The sequence below is a fragment of the Triturus cristatus genome, chromosome 1_1 (assembly GCF_964204655.1).
Source record: "Triturus cristatus chromosome 1_1, aTriCri1.1, whole genome shotgun sequence".
NCBI lineage: Eukaryota > Metazoa > Chordata > Amphibia > Caudata > Salamandridae > Triturus > Triturus cristatus.
The window spans coordinates 441253585-441277853 of NC_140579.1; the positions used below are offsets into that span (position 1 = coordinate 441253585).

Genomic DNA, 24269 nt, shown 5'->3' on the forward strand with positions numbered 1-24269 from the left:
CTGTAGGTTTCAAACTACCCACTACCCCAATTAGCAGAGCGCCTGTCGCCCGACCCCACCCCACCCCACCCCGGAGAGAGTGAACCGCCCCCCTCCCCCCCCGAGGAAACTCTGGTAGGGAGAACGTGGGCCGGCCCCAACTCCAGCCGCATACCTGTGTTACCCCAGACTATAAGTCCCTTAATTCTATGGTGCACTCGAGGATCAGTCACAAAGTCACGGAAGTAATGGGTGGATGGGTCCGCTTCCCCACACCAGTGACACCACACATAACCCCGTGCAAGCATTATACATTACTGTTCGACGAGGCGTGGTTTCACAGTCTGAATCCTCATCGTGCCGCTGTGTCTTGGAGCGGGTCCCAGTGGGGACTGTTCGACCTGGAACGCCATGACCTTTGGCTCTGCTCGTCCACCGCTGGTCTCCCCGCCGCAGATCCGGGGGAGGCGGCCCTGGTCTCTCTCCAGTTGTCGCGGTCGTGCCCCACTTGTTCTTCCGGTGCCGCCGCGTCGAGCCACTCCTGGACCGCCGCCGGCGAGGTGAAGTGGGACTTGCCCCCCGCAACGATCTTCAGTTTCGCGGGGAAGAACATCATATATTTGATGCCCCGTTCTCGGAGTGCCGCCTTTACTCCCATGAAAGAGCGTCGTTCTTGTTGGACTCGCAGCGTGAAATCAGGAAAGAATCGGATAGTGGCCCCTTCGTATTGCAGGTCTCCCTGTTGTCTGGCCACCTGGAGGATGGCGTCCCCATCCCGATAGTTCAATATTTTGGCAATTATTGTTCTTGGCGGAGCCCCCGGCCTGGGTTTAGGGAGCAGGGCTCGGTGGGCACGCTCGATGGTAAAGATCTTGGAGAGTCTCTTCGGCTTTAAGTGGCGGAGAATTAAGTCTTCCAGAAATAGCTCCACACTTTGCCCCTCCGTTCCTTCCGGCACACCAACTACGCGGATATTACTCCGTCAGGCCCTCCCTTCCTGGTCCTCGAGCCTAAGCGCTGCCATTTGGCGGTGCTGGAGGACGAGCTCATTTACTCGCCCCTCGAGCCGTTTTTCCGAGGCCTGTAGTGCCTTGATGTCCGTCTCGTTAGTTCTCGCTCTCTCCGTGGTCTTGTCCATTTTTGTCTCGAGATTAGTGCCTAGCGTCTGTATCGCGGCCATTATGGAAGTCAAGGAGGGCTCCGTTCGGTCGGTGGTGTTTCCCACCGTCGCTCCAGACTGCGTCGGATCAGTTGGCACCGCATATTTATCTAGTTTGTTAGTTTGTATTGTTGTTCCCACCTTGGGCCGCATGTTGGATATCGGCTCCTTCACCACCAGGGTCTATGCCACCAGGCCGGGTGACGACAATCGCTATTCGTGCCCTGTTTCCACTCCTTCACTTGGGCAGTGTGGTAATTGTGCGCGGTAGGCCGGCTCTGTCACCGCGCGGGATTTCGCGGTGCACTACACTAGGCCCCAGCCAGCAGCCAAGGGCGCCCCATTTTTGCAAAGATCAGTTCAGCCCGCCATTTATGGCCAAAGGACCAGGGCTTCTCTCGTCGCGGGCGGAAGACTTCAAGCGTATCCGCGCACTCGCCCTGAGTGTAGGTCTTCCTGTCTCTTATGCGTCACCACCACCAGGCCTGAGGCTCAGCCGTCAGGCCCACTGCTCGGGTTCTCTGCTCAGCCAGTCTATGGCGCCATGGGCCGCCGCTCACGCCGCCACGCCACCAACCTCGTACGTGCTGCCACACACTGGTCCCCGGGACCCCTCCCCGTGTCTGGGGTGTCCGCGTGGCAAAGCGTCGCCGGTAGAGCCCGTCTGCCTGCAGGCCGGCCGCACCCACGGGCCGGCAGCGGTGTCAGCCGAGGCCCACGCGGCACCCCTACAGTGCCCTTCCTCCAGTATGTCCGTCGGATCTTGCAAGGTCACAGGCAGCAACGCGGCTCGGCGCCTATGCGGGCCCAGCCGCCGGAGAGCGGGCCCCGCTCCGGCCCAGTGCAGGGTATAGGCCGCAAGCCGGGGCCTCTATTTGTGTCCCTCCCGGTCCTCAGGCTCCAAGCCGCAATCCCGGGCCAGCAGCGGCACAGTCGATCGCGGCGATACGTCCCCGCTGGGTGCTCGGACTTCGCTCAAAGCGCGGATCAGTAGCGCTTCACATAAGGGAGTTGGCGCTGCGATAAGGGTGCGCTCCAACCAGGATTTGATGCCGGATTTCGTGGGGACAACAGCGGTCCTGGCGGAGCTCGGTTCCTAGGCAGCCATCTTCATCGGCGCCTGGCCACGCCCCCTGTTTCGGAGGTATTGACGGTGGAGAGTTGATTAACCTGAGTGAGTATCCATTGCGAACAATATTCAGCACCCAATTGTGTTGCGCTATTTTTTTTGTCACTCTGTCAGGTAAAGTTTGATACTTCCCCCCTACCGGAGCAGGTAATAAAAGAGGGGGAAGACAGGATTCAGAGTTTTGCACCAGGTGGCATCTTGCCTCCTCGAGCAGGCTGCTTACCTAATCTTCCTCTTGTTTGTTTTTTCTGATACGGCTGGTAGGAACGTTGGTATTATGGTTGCATACCTGCCTGGCAGCCCCGATACCATCAAGGGGTTTGAACCCTCTGTGTAGAGTAACGCCGTTGAAAAGGACGGAAAGATTTGTACTGCTTCTTAGGACTCTCCAGGCCTACTGCTTTTAGTGTCTCCATTTCGGCTTTCATCCTGGCCCTCTCCTCGTCTGCGTGAGTGCCGAAAAGAGTCGTACCTGAAAACGGGAGATTCAGAATGCGTTGTTGCGATTCAGACTTGAGTGACGTAAGGCGTAGACATGAATGCCGCTGTAATGCTACACCATGGCAATACTCACGTGCAGCAAGAAGGGATGTGTCTGCTGCTGCAATTTGATTAGAGACCATCAAACCCTCTGCCAGTATTTCATTAAAATCCTCTCTCTTGTCTGTAGTGAGGTAGTCCGCGAACTGCGGAAGCGATTCCCACAGTGCCCTGTCATATCTCCCTAACAAGGGTGTGGCACAAGCAACTTTCATGACAGTCGCTGCTGTGTTGCAAACTTTCCTCCACACCAAATCCATTTTGCAGCTTTCTTTATCTGGTGGTACTGGTGAAGTTGGAGCTGTGGCATGTTGCTTCTTCGCAGCCACCACAATAATAGAACTTGGAGTTGGGCCCATCCTATGGAAAGCAGGATCCTGCTCTGGAGGCCGGTATTTATTATGCAGCCTGGAAAGAGCTGACTTTACAGTTAAGGGTGTCAAGCAAAGCTCCATCGCTGGCTCTAACAGTCCTGGCACCAGAGGAAGCAAAGGGCATGACATCTGTTTTTTGTTGGAGTCAAACATGATGGAAGGTGTAGGAGTAGAGACTGGAATGTTCAACTTGGAAGCACCCCTCACTAAAACCTCTTGAGAAGTTGAAATGTCATCAACTGGCGAGATCCGTGGGGGAGGTGAATCCGTCAGTGTAGGTGAATATCTGCCAGTGCTTGACGAGGAAGTGTCTCTGGTATGTCTGGAATGAGACTTCCGTCTATGATGGCGATGACGTGAATGAGTAGAGGATCTATGACTACAAGAACAATGTCTCATGTGGGATCTAGACCTCGGTCTTTGTGGCGAAGATGGTGGAGGACGTGGTGGAGGAGGAGGAGGAGGCGGCGGCGGAGGAGTAGGAGATCTTGGTTCCACATTTGGAAGAGGTGGTGGAGACTGCTGATGAGATGCTGGAGAAGAAACGAGCCTAGATGGTCAATAGGTTCTGGAATAATCCGAATCTGACGTGTAGATACGTCTTTTCCTACAAGCCTCCTGAAGTCTTGAAGATGGTGACAAAGTTCTTGAGGAGGTTCTTTGACTCCCTCTAGACGTCGATCTACTCGTCGACGGCGACCTTCGATGTAGCCTAGAAGGAGGATCTCGCTTCGACATTGAGCGCCACCCTCTCTGCATCAATCGACGGTGGGAGTGTGTCGGTGATATACAGTGATGACTTTAGTGCCGTCTCGACGTCGAGCGACTGTGCAGGTGAGACAAGGTTCTCGACGGCGACCTACGAGGTGTCATCGTCAGCGGTGGACTTCCTGAAGCTGACCAAAGTGGTATTGTCGTCGGCTTCGAAATCGACGTCAATGATCTTTTTCTCGACGTCGTTTGAACCCAGAGCCCTGGGTAGATGGCGAACAGGTCGGAGCTGTGCCTGCTCTCGACGTCCTCGTCCGGGACCATTTTTTAGCCCTTCTTCTGCCGGAGAGCCCCCCAGAGGCTGAAGACAGAGCCCTGGTAGAGGAATGTCCATCTCCTCGCCCTGAAGTCCCACCTGAAGAATTGGCCTCCTGTTTTCTTCTCTCTTCTGCTCCCTGAAGCCGGATTTTCTTTCTGTCACGCAGAGTACGCTTGGAGAAGGTTTTACAGATAGAACAAGCATCAGGAACATGAGCAGCAGGAAGACAAATTATGCACACACTGTGAGGATCAGTCTTGGCCTTCGTCCTACCACTGTCTGGGCACTTATCAAAAAGAGATGGCAATTTTGAGTGAACAACTGCAAAGTTTCTGTCAGAAAAAGACAGAAGCACGAAAAGGAAGACCAAAGACGTCGAGTTAAGTGGTTATTTGCTAAATTCAGAAGTGAATTTTGAAGAAAAACACCAAATTGGTTGAGCTCAATGCTCCAGGGTCCTGAAAGCAGGAGCCAGAAAAAAGAACTGAAGTAACTGCCACTAGCTGTGCATGATGGGATACTGATGGTCTCTGGGATCTTAAAGGCACAGCTTCTATTTTCAAAGACATATAATGGCAGCCTATGGGGCTATTCTGTCCTTTCCTTTCAGCTCTATAATGAAAAAAAGGGGTTTTGTGAAGGAGATTATTCTGTGTGTTTAATGCTACAAAAACAACCCAAATTTAGTATACTGGCTACCTTTTTTCAATTCTTTATGAGGATGCGGCCAGGGTAGCCTATGTATTTAGGCTGCATAATTGTCTTTCTATCTCTTAAGTGTCTTTGCAGGCCCTCCTGAATAAAGGCGAAATATTTCCACTTTAAGAAGATATATCTAAAGAGGTGGTCCAGGGTCCCCGCAAGTGGGCAGGGCTATTCAAGTGCTTATGACTATACATGGAAATCCCCTACGAGAGAACATAGCCTGATACAACACTGCTCTCTACGCTCCACAAACATACACCTGATATAACACTGCAGACTAGTCTTTGTGCTCCAGCTCTCTCTTTTACTTGATTGTTTTAGGTATTGTTTAGGCAAATATGTATAGTCATTTAGGGATTGTCCTAGGTATTGTTTTGCTTGATTGTTTTAGGTAGTTCTAGATGGTGAGATGTTCACTTGGGGTACCAACCACATCTCTTGGGTTTAGAAGTGATACACAAGAGTACTTGCCTTTAGAGAGCGGTGTGCCCTTGGGTGCAAGTGCTGTTGGTAGTTGCTCTGTCTCTTCCTCGCCCATGGCCTCAGAGGTCTGAAGGGCAGGGAACCTGCTCTGCTTGTGCTGCCTCAGAAGCCCTTCCTGTCTGAGTGTGGCCTGTGAGAAAATAAGTTAGACTGTTACAGAGATCGGGATCAAAGGATTAAAGTGAAGCATGATGGGCTACTGCATGGAACGTGAAGCTGTTCTCAATCTGAGCTGTACAGAAGAGAGATGTTCCCTGAGCACGCCACCAAAAGAAGCCAGTTACAATCTTCAAACAAAAGGTCTTCAATATATGTTATAAAAATAAATATAAATCGCATCCCTGATGAACACATCTCTCCAAAAGCTAGCCAACACGTGTTTCGTTGTTGGAAATTTTTGTACAATTAACTTCCTGAGGGCTAGAAACAGACATGAGGGCATTACATAGTAATCATTATTAAAACATCGTAAGGCAACCTTCACCATTTGCTAACATTTAGAAAAATGACTAAGTCTGCAAGAACGAGGAACTGGTAGTGCTGTATATCAAAATCAGAGGTAAGTCCATGCTGTAACTACACAATATTATAGTAACCAGCAATGTGAGCAAAGGAGTTAAATCCCATATTGTGATAACCCGAAATGCATTTCCTAATGTGACACACCAGAGTTGTTGGCACCCATAAATCAGGATAACAAAGGAAGACAATAAGCAAAGGCTGTGACAGAACGAAAGGAAGAAGTGATCATGCAAAAGTCCACAATCTGTGATACCGTACAATTATAGACACCATACTATAATGCACTTAGATTAGAAGACTCACCTGAAGTTATAGAATTAACCCCTAAACCCTTGGATATATTGGTATGACACACCTGAGAATCAAATAATCAAAATAACCAACACTATGCCAGTCTATCCCATGAAGACTCCAAGCACTCCTGGTCTAAAGTAAATCTCACCACTAAAACTGAAGAATAGAAATATAAGAAAACCGAAATGCGTCCATCGTTAACAATAATCCAAATAAAGATAAAATTATCAAATTATTTGCCCGTTACAGCACCTTGATCATACAAGGTATCCATTCATCGTAAAAATCATATAGATGCAAATCATATACCCACTGGAAAAATTCTGTTGATGCATGCGTATCAGCCAAACACTCTATGAAGTTTAATATAAATCAATTTGAGTCCTCTCAAAAAACATACTGGTATTGGGCATTAGTAACATTATGGGTCCTGATCCTTGCTTAATGCAAGTTTAAATCAAACATGGGCTTAGCGGGCGGGAGCGTAGTGCACGACCTGTCCACTCGCGTGCTCGTTTGTGGCGTTGTGGATGGGCGCCATCTTAGAACAGCTTATGTACACAGCAATAGAATAAGGACTAGCCGCGACCTCACAACTCTCGTCTCTATTGTTATCTTAATGGGCGCTATCTTGAGACAGTTAATATAAAAAGAGCAATAGCGGACTAATCACATCTCAAGAACGGGCTAGCTCGTAGCCACCATTTTAAAGTGGCAAACGAAAAGTAAAGTATATTTCCTTTTGATATAAATTTGTATAGCCTACAACATATTGACACAGAAACCACACTAAAAATGAGGTTGTCAACCTTCTAGCAACTGGGTCAGTACTATGCAGCAGATCGTAAGAAATATAATGCAACTATTCAAAACCAAAATGTCATCATATAAGTAAGGAATTGGGTGACTGACTCTTTATAGGACACAAACCTAAACCACATCTAGGCGCAACCGAGGCTATCTTGATGAGGCCTACCAAGTAACTATAAATCATAATCGCTAAAGTCTGAAAATTGATGTATACTAAAAGGTTATAAGTGAAATTAAGGTTTACATATGATAAACAACGCCCAAACTGCAGGGTGTCAAGGCACTTACAGTAGAGTAAATTAATCTCCTATAAAGTAATGTAATTTGTTGTCAATTTCTTTTACCCTTTTCAACTGCATTGAGTTTCACAAACCCAAGTGCTTCTTTTAGTCTTAATTTGAGTTCACAGTTTCCTACTCGGGAGTCTGCCAAAACCATTTCCATAAGAGAATGAACTCCAGGACACCAAAGTCAGATCAACCCCAACCATCACAGTTAAGTCCTAATACCACCTTCCTGCTCTGTACCCTCCCCCAGAACATGTTTCCCATCATATTCCATTGATATTAAGAAATATTTTCAAAATCACATGATTTTCATTTAGCAATTGAGGCTTCTATTGCGAACCAGGTTCCAAAGTCGGCAGCTCAGCTACTAAACCATGCCTCGTCTGTCCCAGTGCAGCCCAAAAACTGACAGAACCCATGATGTGAGCGACACCCTGAAGCACCCTGGACCAGGGCGATCCCATCCTCTTGGCCTTCAATAAGACTGATCACCAAATCCCACACTCAACATCCTTTCCTCCTGCATGGACATCACTCAAACACTACTCAATTGGTTTGTATCTTCCATAGGCAGCAGGCAACAATATATCCCTATGACCCTCCCATTAATTGTTGAACAGGAGTTGACCAATGTTTTAGTGTTGAACCTCTACCTGGGAGTTCAGGTGTAAACTCATTGCTGGCATAGTTGTATCTTAATGTGGCGATGGCATTCACTATACACCACCTTAGACGTTACCTTTACCTGAACCTGCATGGCAACGGTATATTTCAAACATAATCAAGTCAAAACTAAGTTTATCTTCAATCGGTGGGAAGCTCAAATCGAAGAAGACTAAGACTGTGATAAAAACACGGCTGGCTGGCTTTGGCCACTCCATCTCTACCAATGCTCAGTCCTTAAGCTTCTACATCAGACTCTGCCATACATTCAGAGAGCAGGCGAAGACGAAAACCCAGACAGCTTGGTATCAACTAAGCCTCATATGAAGGACCATATGCTACTGTTCTAACCACTCATCCTCTCACACACTAACGGAGGCAACATCCCTCCCTTATGCTCTGTTCTTGAAGATACCAGCGGCTTACGGCCACACAATCAGTTTGCCACCACAACCATGGCTCGTATGAAGTTTAAGTAACTTTTTATCATTTTTCAGAGCATAACAACCATCAAACAAAACAAACTTTGCTGAAAATCTTCTCATTCTGGTTGTGATCATACCATAATCAGCACAAACACAATGCTCCTGCTACTTATCAATTATCTAGGATAAAAGGTTTCTTATTTGATTCTGACCATACTGTTCTCTCCCAGGAATAAAATGAAACCCTCTTCTCTAATACCTCAATTAACATCGCTGCCTCCTCCCCAGTCTCCCACCTGAGTCCACTTGTCTCTTACTTTGTGTAAATGGGTACAAAGCTTCTACTGGAAATCTTCTTTCCCTTAAGGTCTATAGTCACTTTCATTAACCTGCTTCTACCCGCCGAGGTGTCTGAGGCAGACCTTCTCTTAGCCTTATCTCTGTTTATACATTGTCTCTGCTTGGGATGGTACGATCTAGAGTAGATTACAGCTGCGTGCTTCACCTAGGGCCGCTCTATCTAAAGCATCTTAACTACAGCGACATGCCTAGTTTGTCGATCCAGACACTCTGGACTTGCTGCTCCTAGGATTCGTTCTTTCCACTAGCCACTCATCGAAGTCCAATATGAACTACAGTATTCTGTTCACCATCCACTCTCTGGACATCCTCCTTTACTAATCCAGGGTAGAATCATCTGTCACATTACTATGAATGGGCCAGAGAGCTGTGTTCATCTAATACTCTTCTGCTCACAAGATTTTACAATAGGGTATTGGGTTGCCGCTAATTTTGTAACCAAGCTTCCTCACTCTGGAATCATCTCCTCTTATACACTTCAGGACACAAAGTAAGGCTTACATTTTTTATCAATAGTCGTTCAGACTACAGGGCCAAGAGACTAGTAAGTGTCTACGCACTCTAGAAAACCACTGTAACATAACTACTACCTGCTCCTTGCTCTCCTCAATGTCTGACCTTTCAACCACCTAATGCTTTAAGGAGCAATGAACAGGATGAAGCTTGCAGGGCTCCGAGCTGGCTGCATCTAGTGATCCCCCGGCACCCTGGTCTGTAAGAGACAGAGTAAGCTGCAGCTCACGAGAACGTACCACGTCCACACCGCTGACAAGATGGCAGCAAGCTGGGAGGGGCATTAGTGAGTCTGGACAATCAAACTCCAGCCAACAATGGACAAGCTAGTGAGTGTTGATCAACTGTGAGTCTCCCCACTGGAAACAGATTCTGGTGTCACAGGATTGGTGGGAGGGCAGCCCCGTGGGATGAATGGAGGGGGAGGAGGGGTCAGGGTGAGGGGGAAACTTCCAGGCAGTCAGATTCTCCGGCAGCTTCCAGGTAAATCTCACGCTGGAGAAATGCAGAGGCTCTCAACAGCAGAGACACTACTTACAAGTGGGAAAAAAAAGAAGTTGGGCTCTTTAAATGGAGTAACAGTGGTATTTTTGTCCCAAAATCCCCAACCCGTAGAGAATCCTGTGAATGAGATCAGGACCTGGCTGTATATGCGGGAGAGCACTTTAGAGAGGGAGTATTTCTGATAATGCCTACCATGAGAGACCTTGAGGTCCCCTCAAGGAATGCAGAGAATAAAGTGCCAACCGTGGAAGGGGCGCTGTAAGAACTCAAGGCTCAAGTCTCAGGTGCCAAGCGTGGCGTTGACACCCTTAAACAGTAGGTTTCTTCAACTGAAAGACAGAAGTTGTCCTGTAGTTTCAGAGGTCTGAGGAAACTGCATCTGGATAATCGTTTATGTGGAATCAAAGGTGAAGCACCATGAAAAGGAGACGACAGCTACGAACATATGTCTACTGGGATTTCCTGCTCTGACTGAAGTATTCTAGAACTAGGGCTACAAGAATTAAGTGATTCTCCGGCTGCAGCTTTTTGGGAATAATTATAGATTTGCCACATAACTCATCATTTGAAGTATAATCAGTAGATTTTAATAAAAACATGACGACATGCATTCCGATGCCCGAGAAAGCCCTTTCAAAAGGTTGACTGGTCTTCTTTTAGTTGCTTAGAACTGTATTTGGGAGTTAACTTGGTACTACATATGTGAACTCCTTTCCCAGATAGTATTACCATGTGTATAAATGGCAAAATAATGAATACTATCACAAAATGGGCCACATTACACTGGATAATTTGGCTTTTCTTGCTGAATAATTTAGTAAAACCTGCTACATAATTTGGTTGTCCTCTGCTGCAGAATTCCGGAAGCCCTGTATATCACTGAGGTACAGCACTACATGCAGTGTTTGGTCTTCAATAGTGATACACATGCAGGTGATAAACTGTTTGAATGAGGTAACCATAGGCAATATGCTTGATAGCCCAAACTAAAGCTACGAAAAAGGAGGTGCCAGTGAAGGCATCCAGGAACAAATCTTCTTGAACTGGAATCTTACAAGACTGTGGCATTGACGAGCCATGCAGGGTGTCATGAGGGAACTTCTACTCCTATGACTTGAAGGTCCACTCTGGTTACCAGCCATTGCAAGAGTCCACCCAGGACATTCTTAATGCAAAGAAGGGGCACAGTTCATCAGTCAAAACAGGAAGACTAGATACAAATCCGATGTCTCACGCCTGAACTTTGAAGATCTGAGATATGTACAGTCCGACACCATTCCCCGCTTGCAGGCCGAGGAGAATCGTGGGCATGGTTAGATTGTATGCAAGAACTCCACAGTGAGAAAAACATACAGTGTGGTGTTGATGTATGTACTTGTCATCTCCTTGCCCTCTTAGTGCTTTCCTGTAATGTCCTTTAGGAAGGAAAGTGTTGTCAATCTTGTGCGATTGTCCCTGATGGAACTAAGTTGTGTCTTGAATCAGCAGACCTGTTGGGTCCTGGACTGCACAGAGTTGAGTACATCCTCAATAGAATGATTACTCTTTGGAGTGGTCTCCCTCCTTTCTCCATGCTATTAGTTTTTCATAGCTCTCAAAATCATGCCTTATTCTACTCTTCTGCTGGCCGATCACCCTGGCCTACTGCTCATGTAACTAACTCAGTGGTTAAGTCAAAAACCTATTTTTTAACTTGTAAATCTGTGTTCGTGATTCTGTAACCCACGCATGCTATGTAGAATGCTCCACTGACCTTCATGCTGGGTTCATATTAAAACAAGTACAATAAATAAAAGTATTTGAGCCTGGGTGTTGGGTCTTGAGATTTCAGAGATGAAGATCGGACCAGGACAGTGTTTTAAATCTACGCTTCTAAGACTATCTGGCGCTGATAGATCAAGAACAGAAGGTGGCAGCTATAGCCGAGGTTGTACCATCATGAGATTCCGATCCCTCTCCAGCTCTCGAAGCTGCTGGCTCAGCCGCTGTGTTTTGTGCCTATGCTTATCCTCCTGTAGCCTCATCATGTCCTGACTCCGCTCCTTGTCCCGGACAGTTTGCCGCTCAGCCTGTCTCAGAGCAACCACTGCAAAGGGGAAAAACATCCAGATTTTAGGACATAATCTTAGTAGTTAATGGAGTCAGATGCGTTTATTATAAGTTGCTGTGGGGTACCTAATTCTATGTTTTCTTGCAATCCCATATCAAGAGAGTGAGAATGGCATGTACAAGGATAAACGTAAATGATCCACCAGCACTGTGAAGCCAAGTGGGAATGAAACATGTGGAACACAAGAGCACAGGACGGACAGATGAAGTGACTGTTCCAGCCTGAAATGCTGGCCACATCCTCTCTGAAGGGGAACACGAGTAACCCCAGACATGTTTTGGGTATTATCAGTGAGGTACAGCAGCCTACGGCCATACCACCCTGAATGCACCCGATCTCGACCTGTGAGGTACCGCTTCTGTTCTGTAGCAGAGTCAGTACGGGAACAAGGAGTGGGAAAAGCCATTGCACTGAGGTTGTGTAACAGAGAATCACAAACTCACGAAGGAGTTACCCTCCTACAAGGAAAAGGGAAAGGGTATATATATACCGTCCGAATCGCAGCCCACTGTTTCAGGATCCGTTATTACATGGATCCTGAAACAGTGGACTGCGATACAGACGGTCGCAATAACGAGCTCTGCCTTTTATCTATGATAGTATCCAATCAATTGAGACAATTGGACAGAAGTTGAAGTTCAGTTTATTAATGGCAACATAGACAATACAGATCTTTCCATTATATAAGGGACACCCATAAGCATGAGTATTAGCCGCCCAAGGTCCACTAGTAAACGTTCAAACTATTTTTGGAGACTCATTATTCCAAAATCGAATCCGCGATTACCAATCCTTTGGATAGAAGCAATTCCACATTGTTCCATTAAATGTTACTCCCTGGTTTAGGGGACATAACATATTTTTCCGTATTGTGCCAATTTTTTTAGAAGTGATGACTTTAAATTGTTTAAGGATTGTCCCGAAGAAGGTGAAGAATAGTTGATCTTTCACCGTAACGCCGCATCAATATTTTTTCCACAGTTTCGATTAACCTTGAAGCTGGTTTTCAATCATACATTTTTATAACAAAACAGGGTCCTATTGATGATTACAGTGTCTATGTGTATTTGAATGTGTTTATGAGATACGTTATATTAGAGATTTACATTATCTGCACTAGCACTTTAAAATGATGTTTTTTTAAATATACCCTGTGTTTGAAAATTATGTTTTCTTAATTGTCAATGAAGAATAAAATATTTAAATGCACATATTTTTATCTTCATGCATTTACTGGCTTATGATTGAGAGTATCACATAATTTTGCAACTTTGAGGTTTGTTACTTTTTATTCTTTATATAAATGTGTTCAGCTTTGTAATCCCATCTCCTAATATCCAAAAGTTGACCTATGAGTTTGCCGGTTTGTAAAAGAAATTATCCAGATTGATTCAATCCTCGGGCGAAAAGGGATCTTTTCAGTTTTTTCCTGTGTAACAGGGAAGTCGCCACTGCTGCCTCATACAGTACAAGAAAGGACCTGCTCTACTGGATTCAAACATGGCCTCCTAGGATCGGATCTCACCTGCTTTTGTGTGCTCCCGCCTGGCCTCCTGGACTCTCTTCTCCATCTCGGAGAGCTGTTGAATCATGCCGGCTTCAGCTTCAGACACCTTCTCCTGGAGTGCTGAGGGAGAATATAATAAAACAATAGTTTGGGTCTTTTAAGGACTTAAATGCTGCACTATCTCACCTCTGACTGAACAATAGGGCGAAGCTCATCCCCTAAAAAACAACAATTAAAATATGTATGCTTGATGTGGAGTGAGGCGAACCCCTGTACAATTTGTCACTCGGAAAACATGAACCCAGGCCACCCCTATACTAGAGAAGCACAATCTGTCAAGTAAGGTGAGCATCAGGCCTTGTTCACGAGATCAGTTACCAGACGTATAGCTGTGCGTCAAAGATCACAGAAGACCCAAGTGATGCCGAAGAAAGATGCAGGAGATGTTGGTGATGCAACAAGGTGCAAGATGGCAGCTCTGCCAAGAGGCCTCACAAAGGCACAGCTTGCTCAACTAAGCATCATGAGGAGCAGCTCGTCCAAGTGAGGACTGTGAGGAGGAGCTCACCCAAGTGAGGACTGTGAGGAGCAGCTCGACCAAGTGAGGACGGTCAGGAGCAGCTCGACCAAGGCATGTCCATGAGGAGCACCTTGCCCAAGTGAGGACTGTGAGGAGCAGCTTGCCCAAGTGAGGACTGTGAGGAGCAGCTCGACCAAGGCATGTCTATGAAGAGCAGTTCACCCACCTGAGGACAATGTAAAGCATCAAAGGCGTAAGACGCAGCCGACCCAAGTGAGGTGCACAAACTGCAGTACGAGCCGCTCCATCTAAGATGCTTCCTCAGACTCAAGAGGCAGCAACACCTTCACACGATAGGGTACAGTGCTGCTGTGGACGTGGGCAATGGCACATTCACCCACAATGGCTTAAGAGGAGATGACCGGAGATTATTGATATAGAAGGAAAAGACAGAAAAGGGGGAAGGAAGGGGGAGAAGAAGAGAGAAGGCGGACATGAGAAAGGCAGCAAATAAAAGAGAAGTGGGAGAGATGAAAATATCAAAGGGGAGGAGGAGCAGAGTTAGAGAAAGTGTGAAGGAGGTGAAGGAACAAGAATAGAAGAGAGGGAATAGGGAAATATAGGTGGTAGTCTGATAAGGTATATCAAACATAAGGGAACTGGGGGTGCATACATGTCCCTAGGGTATAAGTATTTGAACAAAAGTATGCAGTTCCTTGGAGATATTAAAGAGAACAATAGAGGACTGGTCGGTGCAGCGAAATGTCCAAAAGGAGGAGAGGGTGTCTCCCAATTTAGGAACTAGGGCCATCACACACCTGGCTGGGTGTCATGCTTCTTCATAGAGCATGCTCCTTGTCAGGCCGGCACTGCCTGATGGGCACCCTATGAGGTGCTCTTTGTCAGAGATCTATTTCCAAAGCCATAGGGTGCGGTGCGGGTATAGGGCCTCGAGGTGTAGATGAGTGTAAAGTTTGTGGGGAAAATTTGGGGGGGGGGATTATAAAATAGGATTTATTGGTACTCAGAATTAATTTTAATCAGCAAGTCCACTTGTCCTATTTAAAATTTAGAATGGCACACCACTGATGTAATGTTCAGCGGTGGCTACAGCATAGAGGTCAACATTTTTCTTGCCTAGGTTGTCAAAAAGATCAAATAGCAACTCTTCAGGACCAAGAATAAAATAACTATCTACACAGTGATTGGTTTCCTTATTAGTATCCAGGGTAAACGGAACACTCAAGCAACCTGATAGTGAGGTACCTTATAGTAATACCGACCTAGAAAACATAATGGTATACAGCATTAAAAATCCTATGAAAAGACAGCATGCATTAGAATTTTAGTCAAGCTGTTAGTGAAAGATCAAAAGTGATAGGCGCAGTGAAAATGAATAAATAATGGCCAGGCAGGTGGCACATCTAAGGGCAAAGACAGGCGGGGTGGCTTGTCAACCACCATGGTATGTAGGAAAACTGTTGTAACTCACCCATCTGGGGTGGCTCACCAGTTGCAATGATTGCTGGTAGAGGAAACGTTAAGAATGTTTAAAGTCCTAGTGTGTAAAAAAGAAGTTGCATCAGATAGAATAATCTAACTGTCAAATCAGAAGAAGTACTGCCAACAAAACCGGCGGGGTGATGGGGGTCCAAGGGTACACCCTATAGTAACCACAAGGATGAAGTACCTACAGTTGAGCAGCGGCTCAGTAGCCGGTCGACCTACCCTCACTCCACCAGCTCAGCTGAGTGTGGGAAACCCTGTGGGGCCAGGTTAAATACTCGCACCAGCAGAGATAATCAGAGCAGCAGCCTGAGGGGCGCAACCGGTCAGGGAGTAGTGGTGGTGCATAAAAGTGAGGTGTCTGGGTCTCCAGTCATAGAATGCCAAAAATGGGCGCCATATTGGAACGGTACTTAACCGCTAGAGACCAAGTTACTGACAAGAGTACAAATAGCAGCCGGCATGGGGGCGGAGTGTGTGATGGAAATGACAAGATTGTATTCAAGGCTGAAACAGCGAGTAGGCCACAATAGGTTCACGAATGTGTGAACACAGAGTGGACGCCAAATTTGAGCGGGTATGGGGGGAATGTAATGGCATTTGCTAGAGTTTAATTAAAAACAAGACTAAACAGGCAGAAACAACGTGTACACCACAAAGTTATTAGTGATCGTGTGGCTGCCGTTTTTTAATGCAAACCAGACCACCCTCATGGTCACGGTGGACAGGTAGTGAGTTGGCCACAGAAGGTGTATATCAGGATATCAATGTAAATCAGGCCATGGTGGAGAGGTAGTGTGTAAGTGATGTGCAGCCAAAAGGAAAATGACAAATCAAGCAGCATGGGATGGTACAGTGAAATGGAGCGTTGCATAACGGAAGTATGTCATGCACCCTGGATATCAAAGAGACAGGGATGTTGTATATAAATGCCAGATGGAAGTATACGGTCAAGGGCCATCTCACTATGGTTGCAATGTTGCCAAAGTAAGACACACAGTTTTCTGTGGTAAGGGAACCTCGTACAACAGTGTCTTAAGGTTGAGCAGGCAAAAGGGCAGTACGGCAATTATGTAATAGGGTTATTCCATATAGATATATGCAGAACTGTAGACATCTGTGTCAATATATGTGGAAGGATCTCCTAGTTCAGAGAAGCTACATGAAGGCCTATTTTATCCACAAAGGAGAAATGAGGTCTATATGTTCAGTTCGCTTGAAGAGGTGTCCTCATTGAGACCCTGATTGTCAGTGGAGAGTCGAAAAATCCAATTTTGCTCTCCTGAAGAGGGCATTTTTGCTCATCTGGGGATGTGCTTCAATTATTGTACATCACAAGTTGTCTGGTGTATGTCCCTTCTGTTTGAAGTGTGTGCACATCTTAGTATTGAGTTTGTGACAACGAATGCTGCAGCGGTGTACCATGATGCGTGTTTTAACCATCCTGGTAGTCATTTCTATGTCTTGTAAATTACAGGCCAGGGCATGCGGAAGATGGCGGATGGAACGTGAGCCGCCACAGCTCTGGAGCTCGGATCTGCCGGATGGTGTTTCCTCCGATCGGAGGAGCCAAAAAAAACATTATGTGCCGCTTTGTGAAGGTGGCGTGAGGCAGAGGGTAGCCTGGCGTGGACTTTCATTGCGGCGCTCTGCCATTTTTGACGACTTGGTGTGGCGCGACCCGAGGCATCGCACTGCCTCAGAAGCAAGATTGCACCGTAGCCGCCCCTCTAGCGTGATCCCCGTACTGCAGAGCCCGGCGACGGCAGCACAGGTGGTGGCGAGAGCAGAGACAGCGCGTGGACCCTCCTGAGCACCCGGGATTTGAACAGACTCATCTTCCGACAAGGTTTAATAACCTTTGTTGCCATGTTCAATGATTTTTGCCTTGCAATGATATGTACTTACCGCCCCACCCATCCTCCCCGTTCTGCAAACTGATTAAGGGTTAAGGTCATCCCTTTCAGGGCCCTAGTTTCTTGGCACCAGTGGTCAGTTTCTTGCATGGCTCTGCGTTCCTGGCGCGGAAAGTCGTCAGCGCGCATTGGGTTGCGCCTAAGTAGTCTCCGTGACGTCATCTCGGCGCGTACGACACCAGCGACGGACGCGGAGCCGCACGACGCCACCTACTGATGCGCAGGGGTACTGCTAGCAAAACTTTCCGGATAAAGTCTGACGCCTGGGGATTATTCTAAGGTAAGGAATCTATCACTAGCGTGTCTCTTTCAGATGGTACTGAATAACAACCAGATTGCCCTCCTGAGCACCTGCTTCATAACGATTTTACCGACCTTTTTTTCTGACAAGGCATAATTACTTTTGTTGCTATGACCAGTGTTTCCTAACCTTGCGGCAATTGTCAATTAAAGTGGCCTGACCCTAAGATGGCGGCTGAAGTGTACGGGAAGCGCTCTATCTTTCCGTGCGGAGCTGTGCTGTAAAGATCATCAACATGAACCAATATCTTAAGTAAGACTGTATCCGCTTACTGCAAGGAATTCTTTTTTTGCACAAATCTGATTCCACGAGCACGATGATCTTCCCCAGAGCGGGGCCTGGCCCCAAGATGGCGCCCCTGATGTAGCTATCGGCAAATCACTCAGCAATATAGCAGTCTGTGGTTGCTGCGACGCAAACCTTCATTTCAACCCTTCCTTATGGCACCAAGCTGGGGAATCAATCTGCCAATACTGTTCAGCCGGGTACCAGCTTGTCCCGCAATGTATCTCATACTGGATGTCTTCAAGATGGCTGACAGATTATCAGCGCTGGCCGGGAATCTCCCCAGCTAGGGATTGCCTTTTTGGCTTTAATTCCCCTGGAAGCTACCCCCTTATTGGACCCTTATTTACACATGGGGTTTGACTTGACTGCGGTTCTCATCTCTCCAACTCCCTTGTTTAAACTCGAAATCGTCAGAGTAACCGTGATTATTTTCCTGACTGCGGAGACCGAGCAATATGTCCGATGCCCGGTGGAGCTGCCCAGACAGCTATAGAGGAGATCGGCTCTGGCTCACCCCCTCGGCCGTCACCTACCCAGTCATATATTGGCCACTGTTCTCCTAGTCTACCCGCTGTATCTCCTTCCTCCCCCTCCCTCCGACGAAGTTCCCCTTCTTGAACCTTGATATACACCTGGGGCTCCAAGGACTGAGGTCCTTTGATTCTCCTACTCCCCCGATTGAATTTGAAACCAGCCTCAGCAACTTCTGACGAATTTGTGAACATTCTACCGACTGCGGAGACTTAGCAATTTGACCGATGCCCGGTGGAGCTACCCAGGTAGCTATAGAGGAGATGGGCTGAGGATTTCCCCCTCGGCTGTCACCTACCCAGCCGGACATGGGGCAGACTTTCCTTCGTCTCTCTGCAGTGTCTCCTTCCTCCCCGCCTTCCGACGATTCAGCCGGCTTGTTTGACTTTCAATTTGGCTTTTTGGTTCCCCTGAATTACTTTCCCCCTTGCCTGTCTTTCCTGACCCGATCTTCATTCATTCCCATTTTTTTCTTTTCCCCTCTTCCTCCTATACCCCATTGGTTATGTGTATTTGTTTAATCTATGCTCTAGTAACTCATGCTCCTGTAACTGGTGGAATTTTGTAACTCGATAATGCTCATGTAAAGCACTCTGATACCTCTGGGTCTAGCCAGCGCTATATAAAACTCTGCAAATAAATAAATAAATAAACAGGGCAAGTGAGGGTGTATATACAGTTGCTTGTATTGCAGTTGGTGTGTTTTTTCTGCACCAATTTGAACGTGTTGGAAAATTGAATTTCTTTGGTAATCTCAGTGACAGCACATACCGTGCACGATCTACATGGGTAGTGTGCGGTCACTGGGGGGAGATCACACAGGGATCTTTGGTCACAGTGGGTAAAAGGTGGTGGTCTAGTTTGCACGAGTATATCCTTCAAGTTCCACATGCGTTTAAAAGCAAAACAAGGTGGGGGTAATATCAATTCACTAGTTTGTAGAATGCCCCAGTGTTTTTTTTAATGATCTTAAGGATTCCATTAGAATCTGGTGTGTATGTGGTGACACATGTCAATGCGTCTGTTGTTTGTCTCTGATTCTGTTCCAACAACGCCTCTGTTATTGTTTCTGACCCGTTTCTTTGCCAGTTTTATACTGTGTGTGGGGTATTGCCGAGAGTTCAGGGTGTATGCAAGTTGGTCAGCCTTAATATTGTAGTCCGTTAAGGTACTGCAGTTACGGAGCAGCTGTAAAAATTGTCCATACGGGAGATTATCTCTCAGGGCTTTAGGATGGAGGCTGCTGAATAGGAGGAGGCTGTTGCAGTCTGTGGGTTTTCTGTAGAATGTGGTGCTTAATTGTCCTTCAGTCAGTGTGATCATGAGATCTAGGAAGGGAATGCTGTTGTGGGAAATGGTGTTGGTGAAATGGAGGTAGGGATTAGGAGTACTGATCCACCTACAGAAATCCTCATATAATGTCATTTCACCCTTCCAGAATATCAAGATATCATCAATGTATCTACGCCAGAGTAATATGTTGGTGTTGTAGGGATTCGAGTCATCGAAGATCATCCTTTTTTCAAAACCAGCCTTGTCAGACTTGGGGCAAACGTACTCCCCCAAAAATTCCTCTGGGTTTGGTGGTATAGTTGTTTTTTAGGTCTCGCCTGACCCAGCGCATGCGCTGGTCTGGCGAGACTTATTGAGAGGGCTCCAAAAAGTGCTACCAAGCCAGTCTTTGGCTACAGTGCATGTGCGCGGGCGCGCAGCCGCGCTTGACCGCGATCACTTTCACTGCTTTGATGTTTGATCGCGATCACTTTCGGGGCCGCTTGGCATAGCCAATAGGTCTCGCTTTTGGGACCTTATAAGTATTTAGTTATGCAACTGTTGCATGGCTAAACACTTATAATGTCCCAAAGGCGAGACCTATTGGCTATGCCAATGCTTGTTTTTATTGAAAACGGTTTTCAGTTAAAGATAGTGTGGCACACTCCATAATGAAGTTTACTGGGGTAGAAGAATCCCAGTCCTCAGCTAAAAGGGCAGCTTCTACTACCTCTAGTGAGGCTGTTTGGGGAAGGTTTGTGTAGAGTGCCTCCACATCCAACGTGACTAACAAGTCAATCTCATTTGTGGTGTGGATGTTTTCAATGAGACACAGTACATCCCTAGTATCCTGTAGAAAAGATGGTGTTTTCTGTTCCACAGGGTGTAAAAAGGGGTCACAGAAACGTGACAGGGGGTCTAGGAGGGAATCAATTCCTGATACAATGGGTCGTCCGGGTGGAGGATCTAGGCTCTGGTGAATATTGGGTAGGATATAATAACAAGGCGTTCTGGCTTGCATCTTGAAAAAAAAAAAATCGGCCTCATTCCGACTGATCCAACCCTGTTTTTCAGCTGTGGAGATCATTGCAGTGATTAGTGTGGTCAAACAGACAGTAGGGTCACTGGAGATTGGGGTGCAATAATGGCGGTTTACCAGTTGACGATTACATTCATTATCGTGGTCCAAAGTGGACATGATCATGGTAGCCCCTCCTTTATCTGCTTGTTTAATGGTGCTCTTGTGATCATTGGCCAAAGAATTCACAGCCGCGAGTTCTAAGGCTGAAAGATTGTGCAAGGGGGTAGTTGTTGCACCTCTGGAAACTTCTTTCAGGATTGCTTGTTCGAATGTGAGAATTTCATTCGGTATCATGTCTGATAGGATAACAATGCTGAAGTACGAATAGTGGTGTAGTTTCACTCCAGATACTGTGACTGTATACTGGGGCTGTTCTGCACCAGAAGCCATGGCTGTTAGCAAACTGGGGCAGTTCCAACCAGTGTACCATCACAGTTTGTATCTTGGGGCAATTGCACCCCAGATACTTTCACTGATCACAGAGGCTGATCCACATTGGGCATCATGACTGATTGAGTACTGTGCCTCTTTGGATACTGGAGCTTCTCCACCCTGGGCATTGTGACTGCTTGAGTACTGTGCCTCTTTGGATACTGGAGCTTCTCCACCCTGGGCATTGTGATGGTTTGAGTACTGCACCTCTTTAGATACTGGAGCTTCTCCACCCTGGGCATCATGACTGCTTGAGTACTGTGCCTCTTTGGATACTGGAGCTTCTCCACCCTGGGCATTGTGACGGCTTGAGTACTGCGCCTCTTTGGATACTGGAGCTTCTCCACCCTGGGCATTGTGACGGCTTGAGTACTGCGCCTCTTTGGATACTGGAGCTTCTCCACCCTGGGCATCATGACTGCTTGAGTACTGTGACTCTTTGGATACTGGAGCTTCTCCACCCTGGGCATTGTGACTGCTGGAGTACTGGGACTCTTGGATACTGGAGCTTCTCCACCCTGGGCATTGTGACTGCTTGAGTACTAGGACTCTTGGATACTGGAGCGTCTCCACCCTGGGCATTGTGACGGCTTGAGTACTGCGCCTCCTTGGATACTGGAGCTTCTCCGAATAGGTGCCTTGTGACTGCTTGAGTACTGGGACTCTTGGATACTGTAGCATCTTCACCCTGGGCATTGTGACTGCTTGAGTACTGCGCCTCTTTGGATACTGGAGCTTCTCCATTCTGGGCATTGTGACTGCTTGAGTACTGTGACTCTTTGGATACTGGAGCTTCTCCACCCTGGGCATTGTGACTGCTTGAGTACTGGGACTCTTGGATACTGTAGCATCTCCACCCTGGGCATTATAACTGCTTGAGTACTGTGCCTCCTTGGATACTGACGCTTCTCCGAATAGGTGCCTTGTGACTGCTTGAGTACTGGGACTCTTGGATACTGTAGCATCTTCACCCTGGGCATTGTGACTGCTTGAGTACTGCGCCTCTTTGGATACTGGAGCTTCTCCATTCTGGGCATTGTGACTGCTTGAGTACTGTGCCTCCGTGGATACTGGAGCTTCTCCACCCTGGGCACCGTGAATGCATGAGTACTGCGCCTCTTTGGATACTGGAGCTTCTCCACCCTGGGCATCATGACTGCTTGAGTACTGTGACTCTTTGGATACTGGAGCTTCTCCACCCTGGGCATTGTGACTGCTTGAGTACTGGGACTCTTGGATACTGTAGCATCTCCACCCTGGGCATTATAACTGCTTGAGTACTGTGCCTCCTTGGATACTGACGCTTCTCCGAATAGGTGCCTTGTGACTGCTTGAGTACTGGGACTCTTGGATACTGTAGCATCTTCACCCTGGGCATTGTGACTGCTTGAGTACTGCGCCTCTTTGGATACTGGAGCTTCTCCATTCTGGGCATTGTGACTGCTTGAGTACTGTGCCTCCGTGGATACTGGAGCTTCTCCACCCTGGGCACCGTGAATGAATGAGTACTGCGCCTCTTTGGATTCTGGAGCTTCTACCTTGGGTACCATGACTGCATGGATACTAGTGCTGCTCCTCCCGCAGGCCTCCTGATTGTTCCATTACTTGGGCCCTTTTCCACTGGGAAAATAATCTAAAAATAATGGAAACAAAGTAGAAGTGTGCTGATGCTCCTGCAAGCTTACCTTGTTGATACTCATCCTTCAGCCCTGCTAGATGCTGTCTCTGCTCTTCTAGGCTCCCACAGGTCTATTGCAGCTCTGCCTCAACCTCACTGAGTCTCTGCTGAAGATCCTGCACTGCCCCCTCCTTCTGCTCTTGGATCAATATTAGCCTCTGTGTTAACTCCTGCTCTGATGCGACCCTCTCCTCCAAGGCCTCCTGGAGCAGGCTCATCTTCAATTGCTGGTCACGCAGCTCCTGGTCGGCTGCCAAGAATCAAAACAAGGAAGCATAAGAGAAGAATCCCCACCTAGTCCCAGAGAGGTAGGAGGGCCTGAGTACCACCAAACCAGAGAATGCCAGAGATGCAGTACTCACCTTTATCTCGAGACTCGCCGACCTTCTTTGTAATCATTTGAGCAGTGAGCTTGAGTTCAGCAGACAACCGGTCTCTCTCCACATGGAGCAGGGTCACCTCCTCCTGGAGCTCTAAGTAAGAAGGCTGCCCACTGCAGCGTCAAGAAGAGAAAAAGAAGCAAAGCGGAGGCATTACACATGTACCAAGAAGGGGTAGCATTTGGTTTACTCAAGCGGTCACAGATGAGTATGTGCTTCAGAGGCAGTCTGTCACGTGGTAGTAGATAACATGTCATATTGATTATAAGATTACAAGATTACAAATGTTACCTTTCCAATGATAATAGTGTTTAGCACAAGTATATTCTATATGATGTAAATACTTCTGCCATGTAGTGGTCTGGTCTCAATCTGAAAAGCAACCCTGTGAGTGTTTATTATTCAAGTTTAGTTGTCCACTTTTGCCCTGAACAACAGTCGTGGTGAGGTACATCACAAAAGTAGGTAGGATTAAAAGAGAATTACCAGAATGGGCTTTTGATGCCCCTAAAAACCAAAAACATCTTTCAGAAAGACAGCCAGATTTTTAAATGTAGTTGTAAAGGAAATTTCTCATCCATTACAAAGTCATAGACGTGGTGCTTTTGGGAGCTTTTGGGAGCAATGTCAAATGTTTTCAGGGTAGTTCGAAAGGACTGAATGAGGAAGTCAAAGATTGCTGGAGGAGAGAGGGTGCTTTCGGTATTAGCTGGTCATGACCATGGTTCGACCACACTTCTATATTTATCATGAGCTGTAGGGCATCTGATTCAGATAATCATCAGCATGGGCTATTATTGAATCACCCAGTAGTTCTCCAAGTGGGTCCATGTACAGACTGAATAACATAGGGGCTGAGATAGAACCTTAGGAGACTCAGGGGCTCATTATGATGTCTGGAGGACCCGTAGAGGTCTGGAACCGCACGACCAAAGGTCGACTGTTCTGACCTCAGTATTAGGATGCAACT

General features: G+C 47.0%; 1 protein-coding gene across 1 annotated transcript in view; it reads right to left on the reverse strand.

Moving 5' to 3' along the window:
* Nucleotides 1–24269, reverse strand: part of LOC146870405 (coiled-coil alpha-helical rod protein 1-like) — a 281563-nt gene that overhangs the window by 38584 nt on the left and 218710 nt on the right. Inside the window, 5 exon segments of the mRNA XM_085640888.1 lie at nucleotides 5388–5529; nucleotides 11712–11863; nucleotides 13413–13514; nucleotides 22927–23169; nucleotides 23282–23412. Of these exon segments, the coding sequence (XP_085497014.1) occupies nucleotides 5388–5529; nucleotides 11712–11863; nucleotides 13413–13514; nucleotides 22927–23169; nucleotides 23282–23412 (770 nt within the window).